This window comes from Malaclemys terrapin, unplaced genomic scaffold (assembly GCF_027887155.1).
Source record: "Malaclemys terrapin pileata isolate rMalTer1 unplaced genomic scaffold, rMalTer1.hap1 scaffold_58, whole genome shotgun sequence".
Lineage (NCBI taxonomy): Eukaryota > Metazoa > Chordata > Testudines > Emydidae > Malaclemys > Malaclemys terrapin.
The window spans coordinates 173,827-200,893 of record NW_026530219.1 but is presented as its reverse complement, the minus strand read 5'-3'; the positions used below and the strand labels follow the sequence as shown (position 1 = coordinate 200,893).

At 63.1% G+C, this 27,067-nt stretch overlaps 1 protein-coding gene across 1 annotated transcript; it reads left to right on the top strand.

Moving 5' to 3' along the window:
• Nucleotides 1-230: 230 nt before the first annotated feature.
• PRRC2A (proline rich coiled-coil 2A) lies at nucleotides 231-24,139 on the top strand. The gene is given in 26 exon segments (XM_054015160.1): nucleotides 231-415; nucleotides 8,084-8,256; nucleotides 8,370-8,547; nucleotides 8,699-8,798; nucleotides 9,568-9,640; nucleotides 10,291-10,434; nucleotides 10,846-10,997; nucleotides 11,287-11,366; nucleotides 11,595-11,734; nucleotides 11,873-11,963; nucleotides 12,297-12,501; nucleotides 12,768-13,158; nucleotides 13,739-13,950; nucleotides 14,572-14,905; nucleotides 16,740-16,935; nucleotides 17,116-18,907; nucleotides 18,909-19,171; nucleotides 19,486-19,691; nucleotides 21,531-21,646; nucleotides 21,743-21,878; nucleotides 21,995-22,080; nucleotides 22,560-22,787; nucleotides 22,903-23,077; nucleotides 23,749-23,872; nucleotides 23,951-24,018; nucleotides 24,118-24,139. Coding segments are annotated over 24 exon segments (5,538 nt in total). The 5' UTR covers nucleotides 231-415; nucleotides 8,084-8,144; the 3' UTR covers nucleotides 23,955-24,018; nucleotides 24,118-24,139.
• The last annotated feature ends 2,928 nt before the right edge of the window (nucleotides 24,140-27,067 follow it).

Sequence of the window (27,067 nt, the reverse complement as noted above, 5' to 3'; positions counted from 1 at the left end):
CCTTTTGCATAAATTATGCAAATCACAAACAACCCCCTAAAGGCCACTATTCCATCCTGCAAGAATCCCCACCGCTTCTGCATAAATTAGGCAAAATTTTCAGCCCCGTGCCAACGCTATGGCCCTGGGAAGCCCCGCCCCCTTCCTATTGCCCTTTCTCCGCCCCCTCCCAGCCCCTAGCCCCGCCCTTACGCAGCGTGGGGGCGTGGCCTCTCCTGCGCCGCCGGGGCCTGGGACCCGGATGGCCGTTTAGTCGGTGCCGAGACGCCGAGGCTCCCACATCGGGCCCTGGAAAAAAAAAATAAAACAAGGGGGGGGGACCCGCCGTAATCCGCATCCATCCTCCGCCTGGCGCCCCCATCCGCTCTCGGGAAGCCCGTATCCGGATAGAGCGGACCGAGCCCGATCCGAAGAGGTGGGTATCGACCCGGTTCCGACCCGCTGGGCTCGGCTCTCAGCCCCTGGAAAGGGGGCGGGGGGGAGACGGCTCGGCTCGAGCCGGTAGAACGTTCAGGCCTCCGCCATCTTGTTCCCAGCCCTCTCCTTCTCCCTACCCCCCCATCTTCATCCACATCCATCCGCCCCTCGGGGGCCCCCATCCTCCCCCCTGGACTCCCCCATCCCCTCCCAAATCGCTTCCACTACCACCTCCAGGGGGCATTTGCCCCATTGGGGGGCGTCTGGGGTCACTAACCCCCCCAATAGCGAGCCTCAGAGAGGAGGGTTCAAGTGACTGTTGAGGGAGTAGTGCCCCCACAATTCCCCAAAACTTGTCCCCGCCTGGGGTGTGGGCTCCATGAGGGGTCACCATGGGGTGTATGCAGTGGGGGGGCTGGATCCCCTTGCACCCCCCTTTTGGCCCCAGAATTTCAAAGCCACTGAAGCTACTCCACAAGTTTAAAGGGGAATGGGGGGTTAATGGGGTTTTTGGGGTGAGGGTATCGGGGGGGGCTGGGCAGGTGAGGAGAGACAGGGTGAAGGCTGCTGTCGCCCCCTTCCTACCCATGGCTGTCATTTTGCCCCCACGATTCAACCCACTGGAAAAATCCTGCCTGCTCTTTGTGGGGTCCCAGCACATTTGTAGGAGCGGTCTTGGGGTACCACAGAAATCTGGGGTCCGTGGGGATGCCTGGGCAAGGGGTGAATCTCACTGTGCTTTCTCTGTTTCCCTAAAAAAAAAAAATCAACCCCAGGGAACACCTCAGCGCTCATTTTGGGTGGGCTTTTGATGCTACTATTGGGGTGACTGAATTTTGGGGTGCACGTTGATGCCAGAGCAGGGAACAGTGAACCCTCATCTGTATTTCTGGGGTGGAGTTGTTTCATGTATTGGGGTATTGTTGAGATTTGGGGGGAGTCAATCAGGGCTAATTAAATCCCTTTTCATTCTTTCTAGAGCACCCTAAAGTATTTAAGTCACTGCCAAAAACCCAGCCCACTTTTGCGGGGGGTAAGACGAAATTCTCATGGAAATAATGGTCTGTCATTGAAATGTGGGGTGCATGCTGGTGGCAGAACAGGGGTGCCATTTAATTTCTCTCTTTCCCTCCTGTTATTTAAAGTGGCACCCTGAATTCATCTGAAAAACCCCATCTACGCTAGTGAGATGGTACTGAAATTTGGGGTGCATGCCTGTTGATCTCGTGTAAACCTCCTTTTCTTTTCAACCACACCTGAGAAAAATCTTAAACCGCTGTAAAAAGAGAAAAATACAACCCAACCCCAATTTGGGGGTAATAGACAACTTTCCTCATTCTGGGGTGTTGGTTTAGGACACAGCAGGGGGGTGGATCTAAATGAACCCCCTCCTTTCTTGGCAGTGCCCTCGTATTTTTAAATTACTGGGGGGGGGGGAAATCCAGTCCCACATTTTCAGGCTGCTGGAAATCGGGGTGTTGCTGAAATCTGGGTAGGGGAAGGTGATTATGAAGCAGGGGGGAGCTTTTCCTAATTTTCCCCACCCTAAAAATATTCCATTGCAATGGAAGGAGAAAATATGGGGTGCTCATAGTAGAATAGCCAGTAGTTCGATACCACCCTAAAAAAAGAAACCATTGGCAATTTAAATGATAATCATGGTGGTGTGGAGATTTGGGGGTGTATTTTGGTGGTGGTGTGTAGCTTTACCCCTACAAACCCGTCAGTCCCTCCTTTAAAATGATATTGGGGTGATTCACATTTGGGGTGTGGTGACGGGATGAAGGAAGGTCGGGGTATCACCCCCCACAGAAATAAGCCCCAATAACAAACAAACAAAAAACCAAAATCCACATGGATGTTTATTTGGGGAGGGGGGTGCTGCCGTTTTGGGGTGGTCGATTTGAACTCTACCCTATATTTCAGCACCGCCCTACACCTACCAGTTGAAGGCAACAATCACAGATTCATTATCAGTCTGTGATTAGGGTGGGAATCAGCGGGTTTGTGTTGGGTTTGGGGGCTGGATTCTTATTTTACTTCTCTTTCTTACCCCGTAATTATCCTTTTCTCATAAAGAATGTTTAGGGCTAATATCATTGAATTTGGGGAGGTGGAATCGAAATACTACCCCACCCCTTTATAATGCCAACTCAGGCTTCAGCAGCTACATAATTTATATTCCGTCATTATCGGATTTATTTTTTTAAAATTACGTTGAAAGTGAAATTTGGGGTGTGGAGGGGATTTGGTCTTGATTTTTTTATTTTAAACTAGGAAAGAAGTAAAATAGAGATCTGTGTGAATTTAGCTTTAGAAAGCCATTACGTTTTGGGGCTGTGGAGTTGGTAATTTAAATAAAAAGGAGAGAATATAATGAAGAATGCATACCGTGCTGTGTCTACTGTAGGACTAATAATACAGATGGAACTGAAATTCCTGACCATTATGTGGGCATTTAAAAGATGGGGGAGCGAAGGGGGGAAAGTGGGGTTGGTCTCCCTCGCTATTTTATTTTCGTTAAAACGTGGGTGTGCGCAGTTGGGGCAAATTATCACCCTATTTTGTGTTGTCTTTCTCGTGAAAATCTGGAGGGCTGGGACAGAACCGAAGAGTCAAGGTTAATTAGGCAGCATGCTTAGGGTTACAAGAAAATTAGGAATGGGGGGAAAGGAAGCAGCTAAAATTATGGGTGGGGTCTTCTGATTTGCATGGTCCAGGCAATGTCGACATCGGTGAGGTGTCTTTGACATCTAATGATGAATTGAATAGTCAGTCCGTATCTGTGTATCATGGTGACTCTCAGATTAAGGCTGGGGGTCTCTTACCCCCCTGGAATTTATGATGCAAAAGCATTCATGAATTCAGTCATCGTAAAGGTTTTAAGAGGCTCCCCAGGAGTATGCCGGTGGCACTCTACCAAAGACAATGCTAAATGAATAAACCATTCTAAATGAACAGACATTAGAATGAACTAACCCCCCGCTCGAGCTGTATTTGTGTATTGACATCAGGGACCCCCCTGGTTATGCTGATGAATGCCAGATCCGAATGGTTTATTAATTCCATCTGCAGTGATATTCAGAATAACCAGCTCTCTGTACACTTATTGTTACCCGACGACACCAGTACGTTTTGCTGAGTTGTGAATGGATCCCCTTTTTGTGGGGGTGATGCTAAAATTATTCCTAGGGGAATCTTTATTTTCGTCTCCCTTCAGTGCTCATGATGGAGCATCCGTAATGTAGCCAAATTTCTACGTTTCATGGTAGGGAACTAAATGTATACCATCGTTGCAAAGAGACCGGAGGAAGAATTCTGATTTACCTGTAAGTAAGGCCAGGAGAGATCGTTAAACCTGCCCTTTAATTACTAGACAAATAATCCACGAATATTAGCACGCATCATCTCTCTTAGAGAGGCCCCAAAATTACACTTATTCTAAAGCTCCATTCACAGTTCGAGGGGCAGCCGATGTTACGTGTGACTGGAAAATCCGTCATTTGAATGATCAACGTTTGTGCAAAGAACCGGACACCTGAATAGCGAGGGTTTGCCTGGTCCCAAAACAAGATAAAATACAGGATCAATTGTCACTTTCCCAGCGAGTTCGAGTGGATGCTGCCCTGTTCCTGGATACTTCAGATGTAGCGGGATTGGTGCTCTCTGCAACCTCTCTGCTTCCTTCTCCGACAGCTTCCTTCCATCTGCCAATCAAATATCTGTAAAATAAAGGTTCTCCCCCATCCCCCCCAAAAAAGGTGTTTTGCCCCTTGATCTCTAAGTAACTTGCAGCCATTTGTAGGAGATAATTGTCATGGCGTTACAATCTTAACTCAGGATTTCAAAGATGGGCATTCGCACGATACGTGTTAATCCCGCGCTGTATCATGCACCCTTTAATTATATATAAATCATGTTAATGTTTTGTATTTTTCGGGATCTAGTGGACACAGCTGTGAATTGGACCAGTTATTAATATTGTCTTGTCTACTCCTCACTTTATGATGTGATCGTCCTGTTTATCTAACAGTATTAGTATTTCACTGTGGAGTTATGTACCAGGTACACTTAATCCTGCCTGGGTGGGCTAGATTCTCTCTTCCAGGCCTACGTTTCTGTCGTTCTGTGGTAGTTGTACCCCCTGTTCGTTTGTTAACAGTGTATATTGTGTGTGTATATTGCTAACATTCTGTTTAACAATATTTATTCTGGGTGCATTTTAACCTTTGTTCCTAAGAATATCCTGTATTCTCTTTCTTTCTTAGCAATATTTCTTAACAATATCTTGTATTTCTTAGCCATGTTTGGTGTGACATTGTTAACACAAGGTACTGCCGACCGATAAGAGGCATGCATAGTATTGTTAAGTGTTTTCGTAAAGTGTTTACTCCATGACTAGAATGTTTCCCCTTTAAATCTTAACAATCTTTGTGGCTCTGGATGTCTTGCTAACAAATAGAGAGATGTGAACAATCCACATACACAATAAGAATTAAAGTGTTGGCAAATACAGGTACACCTCTACCCCGATATATCTCTGTCCTCAGGAGCCAAAAAATCTTACCGCATTATAGGTGAAACCGCATTATATCAAACTTGCTTTGATCCGCCGGAGTGCGCAGCCCTGCCCGCCCGGAGTGCTGCTTTACCGTATTATATCCGAATTCGGGTTATATCGGGTCGCGTTATATCGGGGTAGAGGTGTACTGCTCTTGAGACAAAAAAAGCTGTTGTTAAGATTTGGGCCCCACCCCGCGATAATGACCCTTAGCTTTTACCTAGCACTTTCCATGGATAGCTCTCAAAGTGCTTTACTAAGAAGGGTCAATATCCTTCTCCTGAGTTTACAGATGGGGAAACTGAGTCACAGGGAAGTGACTTCCCCTAAGGTCACCCAAGAGGCCAGCACGGAGCTAGTTCAAGGCAGGTGTCCTGAGTCCCTGTCCAGCACGTTATCTGCTAGGCCTCACGGCTGCCTTTCTGGAAAGAAAATGCAGGATGGTATTTACGACTACAGAGCAGCGTCCATAACCCACTGGAGAAATGAATTAATACTGGTAGCCATTAGGAACACAGAGGCTCGTACCGATGTCTTTGCGCTGTGTGGGTTATTTACAATCTTTGTATGTATTAAGATTCTGGCTTTTTTTCCCCCTCCTGTTCTTGACCAGTGGTTTTTTCTTGATTCCTTCCATCCCTCCTCGTTTAACAGCGGTTGATTATTCTGGGTAGATTGTAAGAGGATTGCCTAGTTTTCATGTGGATTTGTTTGTGCCCTTCCTTTATTAATAGTAGTTTTGTTAGCGATAATTCTGGATGCTTTGGCTACACCTCTCCATTAGCAGGATGGTTTTTTGCCAGCGATATTATTTGTTACTTACTCCGTCCAGATTGGATAATTGTTCTTTGTAAGGATTGATTCCCCCCCCCCCGTTTATTCTTAGGTTATTTTAGGGGTTGTTCTCGGGGTGGATTGTGTTTCTGCTTTTATTTTCTCTGTCACAGGTTCCTGTCCTCCTGCTTCCTTCCCCACCCTCTGAAAATCCAGCCAGGAATTAATTCAAGGCAGAGCAGTGGTCTGTTGTACAGGGGGTGAGACTGAGGCTACGTCTTCACTTTGTGAGGGGGGTGGGTGTCGATTTAAGATACGCAAATTCAGCTATGCGAATAACGTAGCTGAATTCGACATATCCGAGACGATTTACCCCGCTGTGAGGACGGCGGCAAATCGACCTCCGCGGCTCCCCCGTCGACGGCGCTTACTCCTACCTGCGCTGGTGGAGTACAAGCGTCGATTCGGGGATCGATTGTCGCATCCCGATGAGACGCGATAATTCGATCCCCAAGAGATGGATTTCTACCCGCCGATTCAGGCGGGTAGTGAAGACGTAGCCCCAGGCTGAGAGTTATCCTTTCTGGCCTTAATCTGTGAAAATAAGCCCAGCCATCAATATCAGGAGGACCTCGTTGGGGTGTGGCTGTAACATTATCACCTGTCGGTTTGGGGCAGTGGAGTCATGGGTTTTAAGGGACCATTAGATCATCTGCTCTGAGTTTTGCTGTGTCACCCAGGCGAGGGAATCTCACCTGTTCCCCTGGCAGGCTGGAAATCCCAAATGACAGGGTGTGTAATTCTGATGGCTGTTCCGTTATTCTTTCCCTGACAGTAGCCGCCCCATGGCCTGTGATTTCCAAATCCCATCTCTCTGCACCATGGATTCTGTCCTCCCTAAACCTCCCCCTAAATCGGTCTGCACTGGGGGTGGAGGGGAGAGACATCCCTGGTTCTTTTCCCACCACCCCTCCCTTTCGCCCTCATGGCTGCTAAAAGCGGCCAGTTTTATTCCCCATTTCCCAGGCCCTCCCAAGAGAGTGCTTGCAGCCTGGCTTGGCTCTGGAGAATTCCTCCCAGCTGCAGTCTCTCTGCCCTGCTGTGTCTTCCGGCTCCGGGCTCGGGGTGTTGGCTCAGCCAGGAAGTATGGGGAAATCGGGCGCGGTGATTTCAGAGAGCGAGCGCACAGATTTAGCTTTCGGTTGGAAAGTGCTGCAGATCCCTTGGCGAGACACCGGTCCTGCTTTACAGCAGGGGCTGGGAGCCAGGACTCCTGGGTTCTCTCCCCAGCTCTGGGAGGGGAGTGGGGGCTGGTGGGTTAGAGCAGGGGAGGCTGGGAGCCAGGACTCCTGGGTTCTCTCCCCAGCTCTGGGAGGGGAGTGGGGGCTGGTGGGTTAGAGCTGGGGGGCTGAGATTTCATATGGCTGACTCCAGGCAGCTTTAGGCTGGATTTCCCCATCGCCAGGCACTTGGGGTGAGCTGCCCCTCCTGAAATCCAAGACAGCCCCATCCCATGTCCTCATGCGACCCCAGCTGTCAGGGAGACCCTGCGATCAGGCGTCTCAGCTGTGCTGAGCTCAGGCTCAGAGGGTGAGTCAAGGACATGTCCTTAAAGGGGCAGGCGCAGACACTGAGGATGGAGTGAAACTAACCCCAGGGGTTAGAAAGGCTTCCCTTCCCTGCCCGAGGTCTGACCCGGAAGGAAAACACCAACTGCCTCAGGGCCACATTACGCAAATGGCCCCACAGTTTCATCTTCCCTTGTTTGTTTGGAACTACAGAAATACCCCCTCATTCCTGGTTCCCTGTTGTGTGGCCTGGAGGAAGTATGGACTGCATTCAGAGCCAGATCTCCTTCACCCGCCTGTTGTTGTTTATGTTGCAAGGGGAAAGTTTGAAATCCAAAGCAAAATTGCAGCAAAACCTTTCCCAGGGATGCTGGATTGGCTGATCTATTGTTATAACAAACCCGTACGTTCCTGGAGTTAAAATAAAAACCATACGGGACTCAACCACTCTCATAAAAAAAACAGGGGTCACTTTGTCTGATGCTGTCTCCGTCGTTTTCTTTTTTTAAAATGGTCTCTCGGAGGAAGTGGGTGAGGTGGTTTGTGTGGGACCTAACATAAACACAGAGCTTCAAACCAATTCCCCTTGAAACACCCACTTTCAGCGCAAAGGCAAATTTGTAAAGGCGACAAGGAAACAAGGAAGGGCAGAAAAATGGCAGGATTCTCAGGTCCTGTCCCGGGCTCTAGCCGGGGGATGGGGTTAGAGGGGGTGGGCCTGGGAGCCAGGACACCTGGGTTCTCACCACTGTCCTCCCTGCAGACAGAGGCACGTTTCGCGAGGCGCCAGGAGGAACCAACGTACTCAATGACCTTCCAGCGCGATGTCAGATCGTTTGGGGCAAACAGCAAAGGGGAAGGATGGAAAAAAGTATTCGTCGCTCAACCTGTTTGATACGTACAAGGGAAAGTCCTTAGAGATTCAGAAACCCACAGGTACTGGCACGAGGGGGCGCTGTGCTGCAGGGAGGGGGCCGGCGGGGGCGCTGTGCTGCAGGGAGTGGGGGGGGGGGGGGTCAGAACAGGCCCTAACCTCTCTCCCCCTACAGTAGCCCCTCGCCATGGCTTGCAGAGTCTCGGGAAAGTTGCCATTGCCCGGCGTATGCCACCCCCTGCGAACCTGCCAAGCTTAAAAGCGGAGAACAAAGGCAATGACCCCAACGTCTCACTAGTACCAAAAGACGGGACAGGATGGGCAAGCAAGCAGGAACAGTCAGACCCAAAGAGGTGAGGAGCCGTCCCCCCTCGGAGTGGGGGTGGTCCTGGCTCAGGGGAACGGGGCCTTTCCCCTCTAGGGGGCGCCAGCTCCCATCAGGCCCCAGGTCTGAAGTCTGTGTGTCTGTCTCTCTCTCTGCCTCGTTCATTCCCTCCGCCTCAGTACCGATGCCTCGACAGCTCAGCCGCTGGAATCGCCGTCGCCGCCGGCTTCACAGACGTCTGCCTCAAACCCACCGAAACGACCCCCAACAGCACCCGAGGTGAAGACACTGGGGGGGGGGGGGGTCTCCCTTGACAGAGATCAAGATCCTGGGGATGCCTTTAGGGGAACTCCCCAAACAGTGTCCAGGATGGAGAACAAGGAGAGTCCTGACTCCCAGCCCACTGTTCTAACCACTAGACACCACTCCCCTCCCAGAGCCAGGAAGAGAACCCAGGAGTTCTGGCTCCCAGCCCCCCCTGCTCTAACCCACCAGCCCCCACTCCCCTCCCAGAGCCGGGGAGAGAACCCAGGAGTCCTGGCTCCCAGCCCCCCTGCTCTAACCCACCAGCCCCCACTCCCCTCCCAGAGCCGGGGAAAGAACCCAGGAGTTCTGGCTCCCAGCCCCCCCTGCTCTAACCCACCAGCCCCCACTCCCCTCCCAGAGCCGGGGAGAGAACCCAGGAGTCCTGGCTCCCAGCCCCCCTGCTCTAACCCACCAGCCCCCACTCCCCTCCCAGAGCTGGGGAGAGAACTCAGGATTTCCCTCTCTTGCAACCAGCCTGCGTCCATGTCACTGGCCCCTAGACCCCGCTGGCATTTCCTAGGGCCACAGGGGGCGCTAGTGCTGGAGGTTGGTGCTGCGGCCGGTAACCGCTCTCTGCCGAAGGAGCTTCCCAGCCTTGGCAGGATCTGAGAGAGAATCAGCCAGTGGGAGCTGTTCAATGAACATCTGGGAACGTGGGGCTGGGGGTGGATCTTGGGAGGCTGGTAAGGGGGCTGCAGTCCCCAGAGTCAAACTAACTCCTCCCCCTCCTTTGTTCTGTCAGAATCCCCCTACAGTAGCAAGCGGGGTAAAGTCTTGGGCACAGGCCAGCGTTACCCATGGAGCGCAAGGAGATGGTGAGTTCGTTTACCGATCCCCTGGAGTGGAGCTTGGGGGCACTGAGCTGCAGGGAGCTGGGGCTTCTTTGGGGGATGCTCTAATGTCAAACACAACGTTAACCAGGGGAACTCTCTGCCCCTTGATGTCATGGAGTCAAAGAGCCTAGCAGGCTCAGACACTTCAATGGCTCAGTTAGAGGGGATGAGACGTGAGGGCTCGAACCCCAACCACCAACTGTCCAGGGCGTGACCCAGCCGCTGAGCCAGTGATCAGGAAGGACACGCCCACCCCCATTGGGCACCACCCATGGGCTGGGCTCTGAAGCAGCTGGCCCTGACCACTCAGAGACAGGCTAGGTGGGCCCCAGTCTCATTCTGCCAGGCAGTTCCCTGGCTTGGTCCTCCAGGGTCATAGAAATGAAAGACGTTGGCCCTCAGGGTTGGCGAGTTGGCACGTCACAGCCTCTTGCGTCTAGCTACAAAGAGCTGGAGGCTGATCGGTTCACCAGGGTCAGAGACGGAGCAATTCTCACCCCTTTGGTCCTGAAGAGTCATAGAGCTGGAAGATAATTGGTCCTCCGGGGTCATAGAGGGGACAATTCTTTCTGTTCCATGGTCCTCCGGGGTCATAGAGGTGGGCTAGTCAGTCAGCCTCCCTCTCTCCGCAGGTGGAAAGGGATCAAGCCTACTGTCGCGATTCTCTCGCGAGGAATTTCCGACCCTGCAGGCGGCTGGAGATCAGGACAAAGCTGGCAAAGAAAAGGACACTACCGATGCGTCGTATGGGCCCGGACCAAACCTCCGCCCCCAGAGTGAGTCCCGCCCCTCCCCTCCCAGGCAGGGGTGTCCCAGGGCAGCACTGGGGGCCTGTGATGTTCTGTCATCAAAGACCCCAAAGTGCTGGGCCCCCTAACTGAGCCTTGAACCCGGCTATGCCAGCCAAACCTTGGCCAGCCCCTGCCTGCCCCAGGGTGTGTCCCCGCCCAGTCTCCCCCGCACATGGCAACCGGACTGGGGAGACCCCTTCTCTGCGGGTCACGGCCTCGTTCTGTTCAGCTGCTCTCCCGTTTCTGCGCCCCACCCCAGAGGAGCTGCATCTCTGTGGTGGGCCAGGGGTCCACGGATAACCAGCCCCCACGCCCTGCCCGAGAGGGGCTGGGGGTCCCTGGATAACCAGCCCCCCGGCAGCACGTTGCCTTACCCCGTCCCCCTTTCCTTTGCAGATGCGACGAGCTGGCGGGATGGAGGCGGGCGGGGCACTGACGGGGAGGTGCCCGAGCAGCACCCCGGAGCCCCCGACGGGCGGGCCGGGGTGGGCATGCAGCCCTCCGCCCCGCCCCACTTCCCTCCCTACCGGGGCATGATGCCACCATTCGTGAGTGTCGGGGGGGTTGCTCTGTGGGGAGCGGCAGGGGGGTTTGATCCATGGGGGGGGCAGGGCGGGGACAGGGGGAATGCTCTGTGGGGAGGGGCAGGGCGGGGGGGTTTGCTCCGTGGGGAGTGGGGGGAGGGAAGAGGATTGGGGGCGGACACCTATCCAGGGAGTGATCCATCTCCGTGACTGAAGGTGGCTCAGCAGATTGGGGTTTATGGGGGGACAGGTAGGGGCTGAACTCTTCGCCCCCAGCATTGGGGGGCCCCCTTAACGGCCCGTCTCCCCACAGATGTACCCCCCGTACCTCCCGTTCCCGCCTCCGTATGGGCCGCAGGGACCTTACCGCTATCCCACCCCGGACGCACAGAGGTGAGTTGGGGGGGCTGTCAGGACGCCTGGGTTCTCTTCCCAGCTCTGGGGGTGAGTGGGGTCTAGTGGTTGCAGCCAGTTGCCAGGACTCCTGGGTTCTGTCCCTGGATCGGAGGAAGAGGGGGGAGGAGGGAGTGCGGTCCAGTGGGTTGGAGCAGGGGGGTGGGGCTGGGAGCCCAGACTCCTGGGTTCTGTCCCTAGCCCCTCCATGGTTCTCCCTCCCCCCAGGTTCCCCCGGCTGGCCGGGCCCCGCCCCTCACAGCCCCCCCAGCGCGTGGCGGAGCCGGTGAGCCGCCCGCCCGTGCTCCGGCAGGACGATCTGAAGGAGTTCGACGAGCTGGACCAGGAGAACGACGAAGGCTGGGCAGGTAGTGCCCCCCGCTGGGGATCCAGGGGGTGGGGGGGAGCTCCTTTCCTCCGCTGCCCCCCGGCCTCGACACACAGCCCCGGGGCCCCCCGCGTCCGGCTGTGGGGCAGGCTCTGACGCTGGTTGTCTGTCTGGCCAGGTGCGCACGAGGAGGTGGATTACACCGAGAAGCTGAAATTCAGCGACGAAGAGGACGGCAAAGAGTCTGACGAGGAAGGGGCCGAGAAACAGTAAGAGGGACCCCGGCCCCCCGCCGGCCCCTTCGCGACCCCTCCCACCTCAGACTTACTGCCCCATCCAGGCCCCCGGAACCGGCCCTTCGTGCCCCATATCCCTGCCCCCCCCACAACTCCAACTCAGCCCCATGGATCAGACCCACCAGCTTGCCCAGCCCCACAACCCTGGATCCAGTCCCCCAGCTCAGACCCGCTGACCCGGTCCGCCCCACCCCCTGGCTCAGTCCCGCATCAGACCCCCGGGCTTGCCGCGGCCCCACCCACCCCAATCCGAGCCGTGGCCCATCTCACTGCGTTTGTTGCTGATCTCTGCCCTCTGCCCCCCAGCCAGGACAGCGAGGGGCCGGGCCCCGAGGGCAAGAAGGCCAGCAGCCCCAAGGAGGAGCTGCCCCCTGTCAAGGCGGCCTGGGCCGAGGGCTCCCGCCCCCCGGAGGGGGCCAAGGAACCGCCTGCCGCCCCCGCACCTCGCCCCCCGCCACCGCCACCCCCACCCCCCAATCGGGGCAACTGGGGGCAGCCCAACGACTTCCCAGTGAGTGTCGGGGGGGGGGTTCCGGGAAGGATCTGAGGGCAGTGGGGCGTGAGCCCTGGGGAGGATGGAGCATTCATAGGGTGTGGGATTGGGGGGATGTGACCTTGGAGGGATAGAATAGGACTTAGGGGGTGTATAGAGGAAAGGTGTGGGCCTGGGGGGATATAGGGGCTGTGGGGCAGGGAGCTGGGGGGGCTGCGGGCCGGGGATCAGGCTGTGAGGCGGTGGGAGGTGCCCGGCTCCCCCTGACCCCCACCTCCCCCCAGGCGCGCCCCCCGGCGCCGGAGGACGAGGACGAGGCGTGGCGCCAGCGGCGGAAGCAGTCCTCCTCGGAGATCTCGGCGGCGGTGGAGCGGGCGCGCCGGCGGCGGGAGGAGGAGGAGCGGCGCATGCAGGAGGAGCGCCGGGCCGCCTGCGCCGAGAAGCTCAAGCGCCTGGACGAGAAGTTTGGGGCCCCCGACAAGCGCCTCAAAGCCGAGCCCCCCAAGGAAGTGCCCGCCCCCCCGCCGCCGCCCCCGGCCGTCGCCAGCCCCCCGGCCGCTGCCCCCCCGGCCCCTGCCCCCCCAGAGGAGACAAGAGACCAGGAGGAGCCAGCCCCGGTCAGCAAACCCCGCAGCAGTGGTAGCAGCACCAGCGGCAGCTTCGACGCCGGGCTAGGTAGGAGGCGTCTTGGGGGCCCTGGGTAACTTGTCCTCTGTCCTGCCCCAGAGGGGCTGCGTCTCGGGGGCCCAGGTAACCTGCCCCCTGCCCCGCCCCAGAGGGGTCGCGTCTCGGGGGGCCACAGGTAACCTGTAACCTGCCCCTTGTCCCGCCCCAGAGGGGCCGCGTCTCGGGGGCCCCGAGTAACCAGCACCCTGCCCCGCCCCAGAGGGGTCGCGTCTCGGGGTCCCAGGTAACCAGCCCTGCCCCAGAGGGGCCGCGTCTCGGGGGGCCACAGGTAACCTGCCCCCTGCCCCGCCCCAGAGGGGCCGTGTCTTGGGGGCCCTGGGTAACCTGCCCCCTGCCCCGCCCCAGAGGGGCCGTGTCTTGGGGGCCCTGGGTAACCTGCCCCCTGCCCCGCCCCAGAGGGGCCGCGTCTCGGGAGCCCAGGTAACCAGCCCTGCCCCAGAGGGCCGCGTCTCAGGGGCCCAGGTAACCAGCCCTGCCCCAGAGGGGCCGCGTCTCAGCTGTGGCTGCCAGGTGAGGCCTCTCCGCTCCCGTGTCGTGCCCAGCGACTCACCCCCCTGCTCTCCCCCAGCCGAGCCCCCTGCGGCGCCCGCCCCCAAGGAGGTGCCCGAGGTCCCGGATGAGCCAGTGGTGGTGCCGGCCCCCCCTGTGGCCCCTGCCGTGCCCAAGACAGAGCCCAAGGGCGAGACTGTGGTGCCGCCGCGCCAGCCGCCCCTGGCCCAGAACCTGGGCTACTCCAAGTACCAGAAGTCTCTGCCGCCCCGGTTCCAGCGGCAGCAGCAGGTAACAGCTGGGGGGTGCTGGGCTGGAGGAGGGGGACTGTGGGGGACCTCGCTGGGGGGGGGGGCTGCAGCCTGGCATGGGGAGCCATTGGGGGGCCCCGGGGAGGGGGGGCTGCAGCCTGGCATGGGGAGCCATTGGGGGGCCCCGGGGAGGGGGGGCTGCAGCCTGGCATGGGGGAGCCATTGGGGGGCCCCGGGGAGGGGGGGCTGCAGCCTGGCATGGGGAGCCATTGGGGGGGCCCTGGGGAGGGGGCTGCAGCCTGGCATGGGGAGCCATTGGGGGGCCCCGGGGAGGGGGGGCTGCAGCCTGGCATGGGGGAGCCATTGGGGGGCCCCGGGGAGGGGGGGCTGCAGCCTGGCATGGGGGAGCCATTGGGGGGCCCCGGGGAGGGGGGGCTGCAGCCTGGCATGGGGGAGCCATTGGGGGGCCCCGGGGAGGGGGGGCTGCAGCCTGGCATGGGGAGCCATTGGGGGGCCCTCGTGGAGGGGGCTGCAGCCTGGCATGGGGAGCCATTGGGGGGCCCCGGGGTGGGGGCTGCAGCCTGGCATGGGGAGCCATTGGGGGGCTCGCTATGGGGTGAGGAGTGGCGTGGGGGGTCCCTAACCCCTCTGTGCCCCCCAGGAGCAGTTGCTGAAGCAGCAGCAGCAGTGGCAGCAGCACGGGCCGCCCCCGGCGCCCGCCTCCCCCCAGCAGCAGGTGGCAGCGGCTTCCCTGGCGGGCCTGGGCCCCTCGCCCGGTATCCACCCTCCGCAGGGGGCGGGGCAGCAGCAGGCCCCGCCCCCCCAGCAGCAGGCCCCGCCCAAGGCCATGTACCCAGGCTCCATGGGGCGCCCCCCGCCCATGCCCCAGATGAACTTTGACCCCCGCTGGATGGTGATCCCGCCCTACATGGACCCGCGCATGATGCAGGGGCGGCCACCCATGGACTTCTACCCGCCTGGTGTGCACCCCTCTGGTAAGCCCCGCCCATGCCTGGGTCATGTGACCTGCTGGCCCCGCCCACGCCTGGCCCAGGGTGTGACACACTAACTGGGCTAGACCTGGGTCACGTGATCACCCATTGATGACCCCCTCCTGTGGCCTGGGTCATGTCTACATGTCAAATGACTTAGATAAGTTACAGGCCTTCAAATCACCAGGGCCGGATGAAATGCAGCCTAGGAGATCTCGGCGCCATTCGCGAGTCTCTCTGAGAAGCCCTGGCAGACGGGAAAAGGGAAATAAGGACAAACCGGGGAATTACAGCCCAGTAGCTTCACTCTGTACCCGGACAGATAATGGAGCAAATCATTAAGCAATCAGTTTGCAAACACCTAGAAGATAATGAGGTGATCAGGAACGGTCAGTGTGGGTTTGTCGTGTCAGACCAGCCTGAGAGCTTTCTGTGACAGGGTCACAAGCCTCGTGCGTAGGGGGAAGCGGGAGACGTGGTAGATCTGGACTTTAGTGAGGCTTTTGATACGGTCTCATGTGACCTTCTCCTAAACAAACTAGGGAAATACAACCTCGATGGAGCTACTATAAGGTGCGGAACTGGTTGGAAAACCGTTCCCAGAGAGTAGTGATCAGTGGGTCACAGTGCGGCTGGAAGGGCATCACGAGTGGGGTCCCGCAGGGATCGGTTCTGGGTCCGGTTCTGTTCAATATCTTCATCAGTGACTTAGATATTGGCAGAGAGAGTCCACTGATAGTGTGCGGACGATACCGAGCTGGGAGGGGTTGCAAGTTCTTTGGAGGACAGGATTAAAATGCAAAATCCTCTGGACAAACTGGAGAAATGGTCTGAAGTCAATAGGATGACATTTAGTAGGACAAATGCAAAGTTCTCCACTTAGGAAGGGACAATCAGTTGCAGACACAATGGGCAGTGGCTGCCTAGGGAGGGTACTGTGGAAAGGGATCTGGGCTCAGAGTGGACCAGAACCTAAATAGGAGTCAACAGTGTGACGCTGTTGCAAAAAACCCGAACATCCTTCTGGGCTGCGTTAGCAGGAGTGTTGTGAGCGTAATTCTCCCGCTCTGCTCCACGCTGATACGGCCTCAGCTGGAGTGTCGTGTCCAGTTCTGGGCCCCACATTTCAGGAAAGATGTTGGACAAATTGGAGAGAGTCTGGAGAAGAGAAGGTCTAGAACCCCTGAGCTGTGAGGGAAGATTGAAAGCTCTGGGTTTGTGTAGTGTGGAGGAGAGAAGACTGAGGGGGGACGTGATCACACTTTTCAAGTACCTGAAAGGTTGTTACAAGGAGAAGGGAGAAGAATTGTTCTCGTTAACCTCTGAGGACAGGCCAAGAAGCAAGGGGCTTAAATTGCAGCAAGGGAGGTGTAGGTTGGACATGAGGAAAAACGTCCTGTCGCGGGTTCACACGGAGATAAGTTGCCGGGGGAGGTTTAAGGGCAGGTTGGACAAACCCCTGCCAGGGATGGTCTGGATAATACTGAGTGCAGGGGACTGGACCGGATGCCTCACAAGGTCCCTTCCTGGTCTGGGCTTCCAGATGACCTGTGGGCCCCACCCACACCTGGTCACATGATCAGGCCCCCCATGCTCCCCCCTCAGCTTCCTGGTCAGGGTCATGTGACCCAGCCCGCTGCAGTGGTTTGGGTCCCACCTCCCCTCTGCTCTGGCCTGTCCTGTGATTCATTGGTCCCACCTACTCCTGGGTCATGTGACGTTGGGGGGGGGGAGTCGGGCTGCCTCCGTCATGGGTTGGGCTAGTCTAAGCCGGGGGGCCCGTGGTTCTAACCCAGGGGTGCCGGCCCTCTGACGTGTGCTCTCTGCCCCCCTCCAGGTCTGCTGTCCCGCGAGCGCTCGGACAGCGGGGGCTCCAGCTCGGAGCAGTTTGAGCGCCACCCCCAGATCCTGCGGGAGCGGGGCACCCCGCCCATGGACCCCAAGCTGGCCTGGGGGGGAGACGTCTTTGCCGCCGACCCCCGGCCCCTGGCCTCGCCCCTCCGGCAGCCAGATGAGGAGGAGAAGGGCCTGCGGTGAGTGGGGGGGCGGGTGCTGTGGGGGGTTGGGGAGCTGTGGGGCCGAGCAGAGGGCATTGATGGGGTGGGGGCAGGAGGGTCAGGCGTAGGGCAGGGGAGGTAGGGGCCCAGGATTGGGGCAGGTAGTGGAGGGCCCAGCTGGCGGGCTGAGGCATGACGCCCCTTCTCTCCCCCCAGGAGTGAGACGCCCCCCGTTCGCCTGCGGGAGGCCGCCACCCCCCAGCCCTATGTGGGCAGCTACCCGGCCTTCACTGAGAACGGCGCCCCGGCCCCCCTGCACCGCTTCCCGGGGGATGAGCCCCGCCCGGGGGGGCCCTGGCCAGCCAGCCTCGCCCTGCCCCCCAACGCTCCAGGGGAGCTGGCCAGGAATGGGCGCCCCGAGCCCCTGGCCCAGCCCCCCCAGCGCCAGCCGGACGAGAAGCCCCCCAACGCCGAGGAGCCCAAGGAGCCCCTGGCGGCGCCCAAGAAACCCCCCAAGGAGGAGCCGGTCCTGCCTCCCAAGGAGGAGCCAGCCCTGCCCCCCAAGGAAGAGGCGCCGCGCCGGGCCGAGCGCCCCTCGCGCCAGCCGCACGACTTCCACCGGCCGCCACGGCGCGAGGCCAAGACAGAGACACGCTGGGGCCCCCGGCCGGGCAGCAGCCGGCGGGCGGACGAGCCGCCGAGCGGCGAGAAGCCCCCGCGCAGAGCCGGGCCCATCAAGAAACCTGCGCCCCCCAAGGAGGAGGCTGAGGAGCCGCGCCCCAAAGCCAAAGAGGGCACCGAGCCAGCGGGCGCCAAGCCGGACCCACAGCCCGGCCCCAAGGAGCCCCCCAAGCCAGGCAAGGAGGCCAAAGCCAAGGTGCTGGTGAACGGCAGCGTGGCGGGGCCCCCCAAGGAGCCACAGGGGGCGCTGTCGCCCACCCGCCGACGCCGGGAGTGCCCCTACGACCGCGGGGGCGGCGGCTACATGGGGCGCGGGCGCGCCCGGGGGCGGGGGGAGTACTTCGCCCGGGGGCGTGGCTTCCGGGGCGCCTACAGCGGGCGCGGCCGGGGCGGTGGGGGCCGGGGCCGCAGCAGGGAATTCCGCAGCTACCGGGAGCCATTCTACCGCCTGGAGGAGGGGCCGGGGCCCCCAGGTGGCGGAGGTGGCGCCCGGCCCCGCAACGCCAGCGAGACGCGCAGCGAGGGCTCCGAGTACGAGGAGATCCCCAAGCGCCGGCGCCAGCGCGGCTCGGAGACCGGCAGCGAGACCCACGAGAGCGCCAGCGACGTGGCCCACTCGGACAAGGAGGCTGCCCCGCCCCCGCTGGCCCCCCAGCCCGTCAAGGAGGAGCGGCACCGGGGCCCGGCCGCCCTGCCCCGCTTCGCTGACAAGATCCCGCCCCGCCTCTCGGAGCCAGGAGCCCGCGGCGGCCGCATCTTCACCCCCCGCGGCGTGCCCTCTCGGCGTGGCCGTGGCGGGGGGCGCCCCCCAGCCAGCACCTGGAGCCCCCCGGCCAAGCCCCCGCCCGGGAAGAAGCCGGAGAAGCAGGAGCCGGAGGCCACGCCGGATTCGCCCGGCAAGGAGAAAGCGGCGCTGGGGCCGGCTCTCCCGGTGCCGGAGGATCTGGCCGCATTCCAGGCTCCCCCCAAGCAGCAGGGGCCGCCCCCCAATGGCGCGGCGGATCGCAGCTTCGAGCGGCCCCCCCGTCGGCGGCGCCACGGCCGCTCGCAGCAGCAGGACAAGCCGCCCCGCTTCCGGCGGCTGAAGCAGGAGCGGGACAACGCGGCCCGGCTCAATGGGGAGCAGCGGGGCGGGCCGGGGGCCCCGCCATACCTGCCACCCCCCACCCCGGCGGAGGAAACGGCCTCCCGGCACCCAGCTGGTGCCAAGTCCCCCGACCTGTCCAACCAGAACTCAGACCAGGCCAACGAGGAGTGGGAGACGGCCTCGGAGAGCAGCGACTTCACCGAGCGCCGGGGCGGTGGGCCGGGCGAGAAGGAGCCGGGGGGCCCCCCCGCCCCAAGCCTTCCTGAAGGGGGGCAGTGGGGGCGGCACACCGTCCCTGGGGGGCCGGGGGGGCAGCGCCGACCTGACCCTCGCCCAGCGCAAGGAGATGTCCAAGCGCAGCTTCTCCAGCCAGCGGCCCGGCATAGACCGGCAGAACCGGCGCCCCAACCCCGGGCCCGGCAGCGGGGGCAAGGCCGGGGGCCGCGGGGGGCCCGGCGGGGGCCGCGGAGAGAAGAGGACCTGGCCCTCGCCCAGGAACCGCAGGTGTGGGGGCTGAGGGGGAGGGTGGACATAGGGACAGTGGGGGGTACATGGGGGGGGGTCGGGGATTGGGGGCAGTGTTGCTAGTGGCCCGCAGACCCTGGTGGGTGGGAGCCAGAGATGCGGGAGGCACTAATAGGGACTGATGAGCCGTGAGCTCATAACGAGGGCCCAGGTCATTAATGACGGGGACACAGGTGGGCAGGGCCAAGGGGCACAGACACATTTCTGGGGGGGCAGCTGCAGGTTTGGGGGGGCTGCAGGTGGGCAGGACTGGAGGGCACCCAGCTACCCCCCCTAACTCACTCTCCCCCCAGCCGCCCGGCGGAGGAGCGCCCCCCGGGCCTGAGTCTGCCGCCCGGGCCCACCACCAGCGCTGTCTACCGGCTGGAGCACGTTGTGCCCAGCGACCCGGCCGGCATCCAGCAGGCCCTGGCCGACCTGAGCAGCCGTCACGGTGCCCGCGCCAAGCAACCCCCGCCGCCGGCTCCCTTCCCCGCCCACCCGGGCGGCTACAGCCGAGGTAACCGCACCGCTGCCTTCCCCACGGGCTGTGGGGAACTGCCCTGAGACCCACGCGCCGGCCCCAACCCAGCCAGGATGGGAGCAGGGGGCGAGCGAGGTGGGGTAGCCTGAGCCCCCTCCCAGAGGGCTGCACCCCAAGCCCCTGCCCCAGGCTCAGCCCAGAGCCCGCACACACCCCCCGAACCCCTGGGGAGAGGGAGTGACGGACACACGGGTGGGTGGAGGGGGCGGGGTCTCAGGGAAGGGGCGGGGTAGATCCTGGGTTGCCCTTAAACTCAACAAGTGATCTTGGGTGTAAAAAGGTCGGAGCCCACTGCCTACAGGGCATAGACCCTGGGCCCCATTCCCTGCCCCCCTGAGCCAGCCAGTCCCCGCCCGTGGGGCTGGGTGAGAACCGGCACCCCCTACAGGGCATAGACCCTGGGCCCCATTCCCTGCCCCCCTGAGCCAGCCAGTCCCCGCCCGTGGGGCTGGGTGAGAACCGGCACCCCCTACAGGGCATAGACCCTGGGCCCCATTCCCTGCCCCCCTGAGCCAGCCAGTCCCCGCCCGTGGGGCTGGGTGGGAGCCGGCGCCCCCTAGCGGGCATAGACCCTGGACCCCATTCCCTGCCCCACTGAGCCAGCCAGTCCCCGCCCGTGGGGCTGGGTGGGAGCCGGCGCCCCCTAGCGGGCATAGACCCTGGGCCCCATTCCCTGCCCCCCTGAGCCAGCCAGTCCCCGCCCATGGGGCTGGGTGGGAGCCGGCACCCCCTAGCGGGCATAGACCCTGGACCCCATTCCCTGCCCCACTGAGCCAGCCAGTCCCCGCCCGTGGGGCTGGGTGGGAGCCGGCGCCCCCTAGCGGGCATAGACCCTGGACCCCATTCCCTGCCCCCCTGAGCCAGCCAGTCCCCGCCCGTGGGGCTGGGTGAGAACCGGCACCCCCTACAGGGCATAGACCCTGGGCCCCATTCCCTGCCCCCCTGAGCCAGCCAGTCCCCGCCCGTGGGGCTGGGTGAGAGCCGGCACTCCCTACAGGGCATAGACCCTGGGCCCCATTCCCTGCCCCCCTGAGCCAGCCAGTCCCCGCCCGTGGGGCTGGGTGAGAACCGGCACTCCCTACAGGGCATAGACCCTGGACCCCATTCCCTGCCCCCCTGAGCCAGCCAGTCACCGCCCGTGGGGCTGGGTGAGAGCCGGCACTCCCTACAGGGCATAGACCCTGGGCCCCATTCCCTGCCCCCCTGAGCCAGCCAGTCCCCGCCCGTGGGGCTGGGTGAGAGCCGGCACTCCCTACAGGGCATAGACCTTGGGCCCCATTCCCTGCCCCCCTGAGCCAGCCAGTCCCCGCCCGTGGGGCTGGGTGAGAACCGGCACCCCCTACAGGGCATAGACCCTGGGCCCCATTCCCTGCCCCCCTGAGCCAGCCAGTCCCCGCCCGTGGGGCTGGGTGAGAGCCGGCACTCCCTACAGGGCATAGAGCCTGGGCCCCATTCCCTGCCCCCCTGAGCCAGCCAGTCCCCGCCCGTGGGGCTGGGTGAGAGCCGGCACCCCCTACAGGGCATAGAGCCTGGGCCCCATTCCCTGCCCCCCTGAGCCAGCCAGTCCCTGCCCGTGGGGCTGGGTGAGAGCCGGCGCCCCATAGCGGGCATAGACCCTGGGCCCCATTCCCTGCCCCCCTGAGCCAGCCAGTCCCCGCCCGTGGGGCTGGGTGGGAGCCGGCGCCCCCTAGCGGGCATAGACCCTGGACCCCATTCCCTGCCCCACTGAGCCAGCCAGTCCCTGCCCGTGGGGGTGGGTGGGAGCCGGCGCCCCCTAGCGGGCAGGGACACACTGACCCCACATCTCGGTTTCAGAGCCTCTGTTCCTGGCCAAGGCCCAGCTGCTGCAGTCGGGCGCCAGGGGCCTGGGCGACGTCCCTGGTGTTAACGGCTTCCTCCCCCGGCGCCGGGACCGGCCCCACAAGCAGGAGGTGAGAGGGGACGGTGGGAACCGGGGGGGCCCTTCCCCCAAGCGCTCACACCTCTTCCCCCCCGGCGTTAACACTCCTCCTCTTTGTCCCCCACAGGACCCCCTGGGCTATTCCCACAGCCCCGGCTTCCCCGGCCCCAAGCAGGACCCCCCGGGCGCCCACCTGGGCCCGCGCGGCAGGAGCAGCTCCTCCGAGGGGCTGGCGCCCCACATCTGGAGCCGGCTGCAATCCAGTAAGGAGCTGAGGGGCAGGACCCAGTCGCGCTGGGGGCCCTGGATCCTCCTCTGGGGGCAGGGGGCAGTTTGGGTGGCTGCTGATAGATCCCCTCACCCGAGCTCTGCCCCCCAGGTGCCCCCAGGAAAAGCTACCGGCCCAGATCCGTGGAGCCCTGGATCGACCCGTTAAATGCCTTTGAAGACGTCGTCAGCACGGAGGTGAGGGCAGCAGGGGGCTCTCCCCGGGCAGTCAGGGCTCCCCAGGGCGGCGCTAGGGGCTGTGCTGCAGGGGGCGGGTGGGGGGCAGCAGGGGGCTCTCCCCGGGCAGTCAGGGCTCCCCATGGCCCCAGGGCGGCGCTAGGGGCTGTACTGCAGGGAGTGGGGCGGGGGCAGCAGGGGGCTCTGCCCGGGCAGTCAGGGCTCCCCATGGCCCCAGGGCGGCGCTAGGGGCTGTACTGCAGGGGGTGGGGTGGGGGCAGCAGGGGGCTCTCCCCGGGCAGTCAGGGCTCCCCAGGGCGGCGCTAGGGGCTGTACTGCAGGGGGCGGGGTGAGGGCAGCAGGGGGCTCTCCCCGGGCAGTCAGGGCTCCCCATGGCCCCAGGGCGGCGCTAGGGGCTGTACTCTAGGGGGCGGGGTGGGGGCAGCAGGGGGCTCTGCCCGGGAAGTCAGGGCTGCCCCCTAATCCCCTCACCCCCCCAGATGAGCCAGTCGGACAGCGGGGTGGATCTCAGCAGCGACTCCCAGGTCTCGTCCGCCAGCTGCAGCCAGCGCAGCTCCCCCGATGGCGGGCTGAAGGCGACCCCTGAGCCTGGCGTGGGGGGCACGCGGGGCACAGAGTCCGTGGTCCCCGGGGCCGATGGGGCGGCGCCCCAGGAGCAGCGCAGGAGGCCAGCGCCCAACGACACCAGCCCTCACAAGGACAAGAAGGTAGGAGTGGGGGCTGGGGCAGGGGGGGAACAACTGGGGCGGGGGCTGACGGGCTGGGGGTTGGAACGGCTGGGGGGCGGGGATGGGGGCCGTGACTTACCTCTCCCCTCCCCAGCAGGCCGGCAGCCCCCCAGCTCTCCCCCGGGCCCCGCCTGGCCCGGGCCCCATTGGGACAGAGCGCTCCCAGCGAGCCGAGATGGCCAAGGAGAGCGGGGGGGGGCCCGAGCCCGGCCCGGAGCCAGCGACCCCCAGCACCGGCCCCCCCCATCCAGTTCGGGGCCAGCGACAAGGTGAGCAGCACCCCGAACGCCTGGGTCTTGACCCAGACCGGAAGGATGGGAGCGTAGATGCATGGATTCTCCCCTGGCTCTGGGAGGGGAGTGGGGTCTAGTGGTTAGAGCCGGAGGGGGCTTGGCTCTGGGGGGGCTGGGGGCCAGGACACCTGGGTTCTATTCACCTGGCTCCCGTCCCCGCAGGATACTGACTTGGGGCTGCTTGTGAGCGAGGGCAACAAACCTGGCAAGGAGCCCCCGGCCCCGGGCCTCACGGAGGGGGTGAGTGAGGGTCCCAGATGCCTGGGTCCTGTCCCGGCTCTGGGAGGGGGTTGGGTTTGGGGAGTCCCAGGACTTCGGGGTCCTGTCCCGGCATGGGGAGGGGGCGTCCCAGGACCCCGGGGTCCTGTCCTGGCTTGGGGAGGGGGCGTCCCAGGACTCCTGGGTCTGGCCGGGGAGGGGGAGTGGGAGGGGGCGTCCCAGGACTCCTGGGTCGGGTCCCGGCCAGGGGAGTGGGAGGGGCATCCCAGGACTCCGGGGTCCTGTCCCGGCATGAGGAGGGGGCGTCCCAGGACTCCTGGGTCTGGCTGGGGGAGGGGGAGTGGGAGGGGTGTCCCAGGACTCCTGGGTCCGGTCCCGCCTGGGGGAGGGGGCCGGGCGCTTTTCATGTGCTGTTCTTCTCTCCCCAGCTGGCAGGCGTGTCCCGGGAATGGGAGCTGCTCCCGCCCCCCAGACCCAGCCTGGCCCCCCAGCCCAGAGCCCTGGCCCTGGGGCCGGCCGCCTGCCCCCCCGCGGAGCCCTCGGCGTACTCAGGTAGGGGCGGGCGGCATGGGGCGCTGGGGGGCCGTGGGGCCGGCCTGGGGTCTCACTGCTCACTGCTTCCTCCTGCAGGTGAGAGGGGGCTGAGCCAGCGGCCCTACCCCGAGCTCTTCTACGGCAGCCAGCCCGGCGTGGCCCAGGTACGCTCCGTCTGGCCGGGGCGGGGCAGGGGGGCTGGCCGGGGGGCTGGGCGGGGGGGGCTGGCCCTCTGTCTGACCCGCGCCCTCTGCCCCCCCCAGCAGGTGCCCAGCCCCCCCGTGGAGTCCCAGCTCAACGGCAGCTTCCGCCCGGGGACCCCTTCGCTGCATCCGTACAGGTAAGGGGAGCGGGGGTCGCGCCCCAGAGCCAGCCGCATGTCAGCGTCAGGCGAGGGGTCCCCCTGTGCCCAGCCCCCTGCCCTGCCCCCCTAGAGCCACCCGCCTGTCAGGCGAGGGGTCCCCAGCTAACCAGCCCCTGCCCCCCGCTTCCCCATAGCAACCTGCCTGTTGGGCGAGGGGTCCCCAGATAACCAGTCCCCGCCCGAGAGCCAGCCGCGTGTCAGGCGAGGGGTCCCCAGATAACCAAGCCCCCGCCCCAGAGCCAGCCGCGTGTCGGGCGAGGGGTCCCCGCCCCAGAGCCAGCCGCGTGTCGGGCGAGGGGTCCCCAGATAGCCAGCCCCCGCCCCAGAGCCAGCCGCGTGTCGGGCGAGGGGTCCCCGCCCCAGAGCCAGCCGCGTCCCCGCTGACCCCGTCTGTCTCCGCAGATCCCAGCACTTGTACCTGCAGCCCGGCCCGGCCCCCGGCTCCCCGGCGGCCCCCGTCCTGCCCGGCTCGGCCCTGCTCTCGGGGGTGGCCCTCAAGGGGCAGTACGTGGAGTTCTCGGCCCTGCAGGCGGCCGAGCTGGCCAAGCTGCCGGCCACGGGGCTGCTCTACCAGGCGGCCCCCCCGTTCCTCTACAGCCCCCCCTTCTGCGCCAGCCAGCTGGGCCCCGAGCAGCCCCTGCTCCAGGTATGGGGGGGTCTCTGGGGGTGGGGGGGGAGAGGGGGCGGGGCTCTGTACCTGGCTCCTCCTCCTGATCCCCGGCTCCTCCTCCTCCCCCCAGGTGCGGCAGGAGCTGAACCCCCCCTCGGATTTCTACCCGGGCTCCCTGCCGCAGGCCAACCAGAGCAACTTCCTTCAGGGCCCGGGCCCTGCCCAGCAGGTGAGCCCCGCCCCCAGCTCACTGGCTCCGCCCCTGGCTCCGCCCCATGCGCTGACTCCTCTCCCCCCTGCAGATGCTGATGCCCATGGTGGAGTCGCAGCTGCCCCCGGTGGTGAACTTCGGCTCCCTGCAGCAGGGGGCGCCACCCGCCCCCCCACCACTGCCCCTGGTGCCCGTCACCCCGGCCCTACGGCCCCCGGGGCAGCTGGCCGGGCGCCTGGTCCCCTCGGCCGTCCGCACCTTCCCCCATGGCATGGGGCGCACGGAGGTAAGGGGGGTGGGAGGGGCCCCAGCAGGGTCCCTGGCTGGCCCGGGGAGGTGGAGCCCTGGCTGACCCCTGCCCCCCTCTCCCCACAGCTGCACCCCATGGAGATGAAGCCCTTCCCCGAGTACCGGAAGCTGAGCAGTCCGGGGGGGCGAGCCCCAGCAGTGGGCAGGTGAGTGGGGGGGGGCTGAGCTCCAGGGGGACCCCCTCCCACCGGGACCCCCTCACCTACTCTCCTCTCCCCCCACAGAGCCTGCGCGGGCCCCTTCAGCTCCCGCCTGCGGGCCCCAGGATCCAGCTACACAGGGGGCAGCCGCAGCCAGCGCCCGGATGGCGGCCTGCCGGTGAGCTGGGCCCTCTCTGCTGCCCCGATCCGGCCCCTGGGGCCCCTCTCCTCTGGGGGGGGTGCTGCCCCGATCCGGCCCCTGGGCGGGGTGTTATCCCCAATCCGGCCCCTGGGGTCCCTCTCCTGCGGGGGGGGCGGGGTGCTGCCCTGATCCGGCCCCTGGGCTCCCTCTCCTCTGGGGGGGGCGCTGCCCCCATCCGGCCCCTGGGTCCCTCTCCTCTGGGGGGGGTGTTATCCCCAGTCCAGCCCCTGGGGTCCCTCTCCTGCGGGGGGGGGGCGGGGGGGTGTGCTGCCCTGATCCGGCCCCTGGGCTCCCTCTCCTCTGGGGGGGCGCTGCCCTGATCCGGCCCCTGGGGTCCCTCTCTGCTGGGGGGGTAAGTTGCACCCTGTGTCTGACTCTCCCTCCCCCCAGGTCTCCCCATCGGACGTTCTCTGCTGGACCCCCAGGCCTTGGGAGCGCCACCCTCCAGCCCGCGAGGGGCTCCCCGCCCGCCGGCCCCCCAGCCAGAGTGACAAGCAGGAGCCTGGCCTCGCCCACCAGCGCTAGCCCAGCCCCCTGCAAGGGTGGGGGCTGCCCCTCTTCCCCCCTCCCCCTCAGTGAGCGGGGAGGGGCTGACCCCTTCCCCTGTTAATTTCTGGGGTGGGGGGCAGGGGTGAGAGCGGAGCTACCCTGCCCCACTGAATGTAACTGGAGTTGGGTTTGGTTTTGATTCACCTGAATTAATTTTGGGGGGCAGGAGTTGGGGTCCCCTGCCTGGGTGTGTGTAAATATATGTGATGGGCAGGGAGCTCTCTCCCCTCCCCCAGCCGGGGGGGCGGGAGGGGACAGCAGGTTTGTTACATAATAAACTGAAAAACTGTTTAAAAAAAATGAATAAAAGGTTAAAAGCAAATGTGGGGGGCTGTGGTGTGTGCAGGGGCCATGTACCCCCCTGGTCTGTGCTGGGTCTATACTACAGCTGTCAGTTCATTGCAGCCCCAGAACAGGGCAGTAAGTGAATGACCCAGCCCAGCCTGGCTACGAGCCAGGGATGGACCCCTGTTCTAGTCTTGGCCTTCGCAACATCCTGTGGCGAGGAGTTCCCCATGTTAACAGTGCCTGGGGTTGTGTTAAACCTGCTGCCTGTTACTGGCACTGGGTGACCTCTTGTTCACTATTTGCCCACATCAAGCTGGGCAGGGCTTCCCCACCCAGATCGATCAATGCAGCAGGGGTTGATTTATCCTGGCTAGTGGAGAGGGGATCAACTTGATCCCTGATCCCACTGCTATTGGCAGAGCTTGTGTAGATCTGGGCGACCAGCTCTGCCTGCAGTGATCCCGGGAAAGCCCCTGGCAGGTAAACAAACCTGCCCCAAGGGATCCCCCCTATGCCTTGGGGAGGGACCAGGGGAAACTG